Source organism: Microcaecilia unicolor, chromosome 7 (assembly GCF_901765095.1).
Source record: "Microcaecilia unicolor chromosome 7, aMicUni1.1, whole genome shotgun sequence".
Lineage (NCBI taxonomy): Eukaryota > Metazoa > Chordata > Amphibia > Gymnophiona > Siphonopidae > Microcaecilia > Microcaecilia unicolor.
In genome coordinates, this window is record NC_044037.1 from 13,522,488 (window position 1) to 13,525,432 (window position 2,945).

The 2,945-nt window shown below is 51.4% G+C and overlaps 1 protein-coding gene across 1 annotated transcript; it reads left to right on the plus strand.

Annotated features, from left to right (window-relative positions):
- The first annotated feature begins 1,479 nt into the window (after positions 1-1,479).
- LOC115474849 (G-protein coupled receptor 12-like) lies at positions 1,480-2,514 on the plus strand. Its single transcript, XM_030210545.1, has one exon. The coding sequence runs from the start codon at positions 1,480-1,482 to the stop codon at positions 2,512-2,514; it is 1,035 nt and encodes a 344-aa protein (XP_030066405.1).
- The last annotated feature ends 431 nt before the right edge of the window (positions 2,515-2,945 follow it).

The following is a 2,945-nucleotide window of genomic DNA, read 5'->3' on the forward strand; positions in this document are numbered from 1 at the left end:
CGGCTCCAGACCCCCTTCATTCAAAGCGGCAGTCGCAGATCGTGTCTCTTCTGGCCTTCCCTCCCTGTGTCCCGCCCTCGTCTGATGTAACTTCCGGTTTCCACAAGGGCGGGACACAGGGAGGGAAGGCCAGAAGAGAGGCGATCTGCAACTGCCATTTTGAATGAAGGGGGCCGGAGCTGAAGAGGCAGGCAGGTGAGACTGGGGACTGCAGTGCCGGTGGCCTGACCCTGGCACCGGGCCCCCCTTGGAGGCCCGGGGAATTTTGCCCCCCCCGCCCCCCTCTCGGCGGCCCTGCACAATGCGGCTCAATAAGGAAGAGGCCCACCTTGGTCTCAGGAGTGTAGATTTAGGTATGTGGATGGCCACTTGGCATCTTCTATAAACCACACTGAAATTTAAGCATATTCCTCCCAATGCTCAGCAGGCAGCACACCAAGCAAGGGTGCTGCTCCCGCAGCAAACCCTACGTGAGCTCAGAGTTCGTGTTAGTTTGCCAGAACATTGGGGAGGAATGGGGAGACTGTCCAGCATACATTTGTAAACTTACAATCCCCACCACCACCACCCTGACACAAAGGAGCTGGTGGTCCGATGGACCTCCAGTCCTCCTGACACCTCCCCCCCCCAACACAAGTCCCCCCTACCTCCCAGACACGGAAAAGTCCCCCCTAGCCACACATTCCTGATGGTCTTGTGCTCCCCCAGGCCTCCAACCCCCCTTGTACCTGGAAGCAGGAAAGAGGGAATAAGCACCGCCTCAAAATGGTACTGAAGCCCTGCCCAGTGCATCCCAGGCGGTGCTTGCAGAAAGAGGGAGTAAGCAGCGGGTAACAAGGGTGAAAAATGAAATGGCCAAGTGGTAAGATTTCACTGACCTTGTGGCCATGCTGGGGGGGAGCACTTAGTGCCATCCATTGTGGCGGTAAGGGCTCATGTGCTAACCCAGTGCTGCCCGATTACTGTTAGGTCAGCACCTACAGAACTATTTCCTGAATATTTCTGCTAGCATCAGAAATGCCGCACATGGGGGATGGAGCTACCACCGGTGCCCACGTTGGGCCGGTGGTAACTCCAGATTGGCACATGGTTAGCCCACGGTTGGCTTACCATCGCTTTGTAAAAGGGCCCCTAACTGACAGTATTCTGTAACCTGTGCATGAAAAGGGGTGCACATGATTATAGAATTAGGGGGTAAATGCTGAAGACATTTTACTAAGTGTAGGTTAATAAGCCACCACAGACGGAGGGTTCTCTGTTCGATAACAGAGTAGGTGGTGTAAAGGCAGTGGAAGCCAAGATCAGAAGGATGTTTGAGGTTTCATTTGAGAGATGTGAATATTCGGGGGGGGGGGGGGGTGCGTAGGGATGGAGGGGAGGTTTTCTGTGTGTGAATGATGGAAGATTCTTTCAGGCATGCTAGAGCTTCCTTCTTCTGATACACCTCACACTGTGATGTTTGTTGTTTGTATCGTAGCTATGCTTCACAGGCCGGTGGCTGCAAGGATGGATCCACTATTGCAGCTCTTCAATTCTTCCTCCTCCAACAGACAAGCTCCAGGATGGCCTTCTGCAGACTACTGGGACACCAACTCATCTTCAACCATCACAGCCTCTGATCTGTCCTTGCCAGAGCCTGTCAATGCTTGGGACATCGTCCTATGTGTCACCGGCACAGTTATGGCTTGTGAGAATGCCATTGTGTTGGCCATTCTTTTCTACACGCCCTCTCTGAGAGCCCCTATGTTCCTGCTCATCGGCAGCCTGGCCCTGGCTGACCTGCTTGCCGGCCTGGGCTTGGTCAGCAATTTCATTGTCCTCTATGTCTTCAACACGGAGCTGGCCATCCTTAGCTCCGCCGGGCTGCTGCTGACCTCCTTCTCTGCTTCCGTCTGCAGTTTGCTGGCTATTACCGCCGATAGGTACCTATCTCTCTATAACGCCTTGACTTACCACACAGAAAGGACCTTGACTTTCACCTACCTGATGCTGATCATCATTTGGGTACTGTGTCTCTGCATCGGCTTGCTGCCCGTGATGGGCTGGAACTGTGTCTGGGACCAGTCCACCTGTAGCATCCTGAAACCAGTCACTCAGAACTATGCAACTGTGTTGGCTGTCTCCTTCCTTCTGCTCTTCGCCATCATGATGCAGCTCTACTTGCAAATCTGCAAGATAGCCTTCAGGCACGCTCAGCAGATTGCCGTCCAGCACCAGTTCATGGCCACATCCCAGGCCTCCAGCACCAGGAAAGGGGTTTCCACCTTGTCATTGATCCTGGGAACTTTTGCAGTCTGTTGGTTGCCATTTGCGGTTTATTCCTTGGTGGCAGATTCCAGCTACCCCATGGTTTACACCTACTCCCTTGTGCTACCCGTCACCTGCAACTCGGTCATTAATCCCATTATATATGCTTTCAGAAACCCAGATATCCAAAAGTCTCTTTGGGTAGCTTGCTGCGGTTGCATCTCCCCATCCTTCTCCTCTGGACCAAGGACATCCAGTGACGTGTAGCATCCGCATGGACAGAAAGAGTCTGCTGAGCAATCTTACAAAAAAAAAAAAAAAATCCCTCTAAAGATGTCAAAGTGCTCCAGAAGTGGTCTTTGCTTTCTGTTATTTAAAATCAACGCGATGCTTTTTATTGCAAAGTGGAAGCGACATGTTCCGAATCTAGATCTGAGTTAATCAGGTTGTCCAAAGCACTTCCGTACTGTAAATAAATAATTTATTTATTTTTTCTTCTCAAAAGCAGCACCATGCGGGTATTCTTAATAACTGTGTATCACAGTCCTGTGAGGGAGGTGAAGAGTGAGCTTTTGTGCAGCCTGTTTAGTCTCGATACATGATCGGGCACATGGTTTGGTGGTCTTTGCATCAGACAGAGACGGGTTAGCAGAGGATTGTAAGAATCCAAAATAACTAACAAGGATTCACCTTTTCTC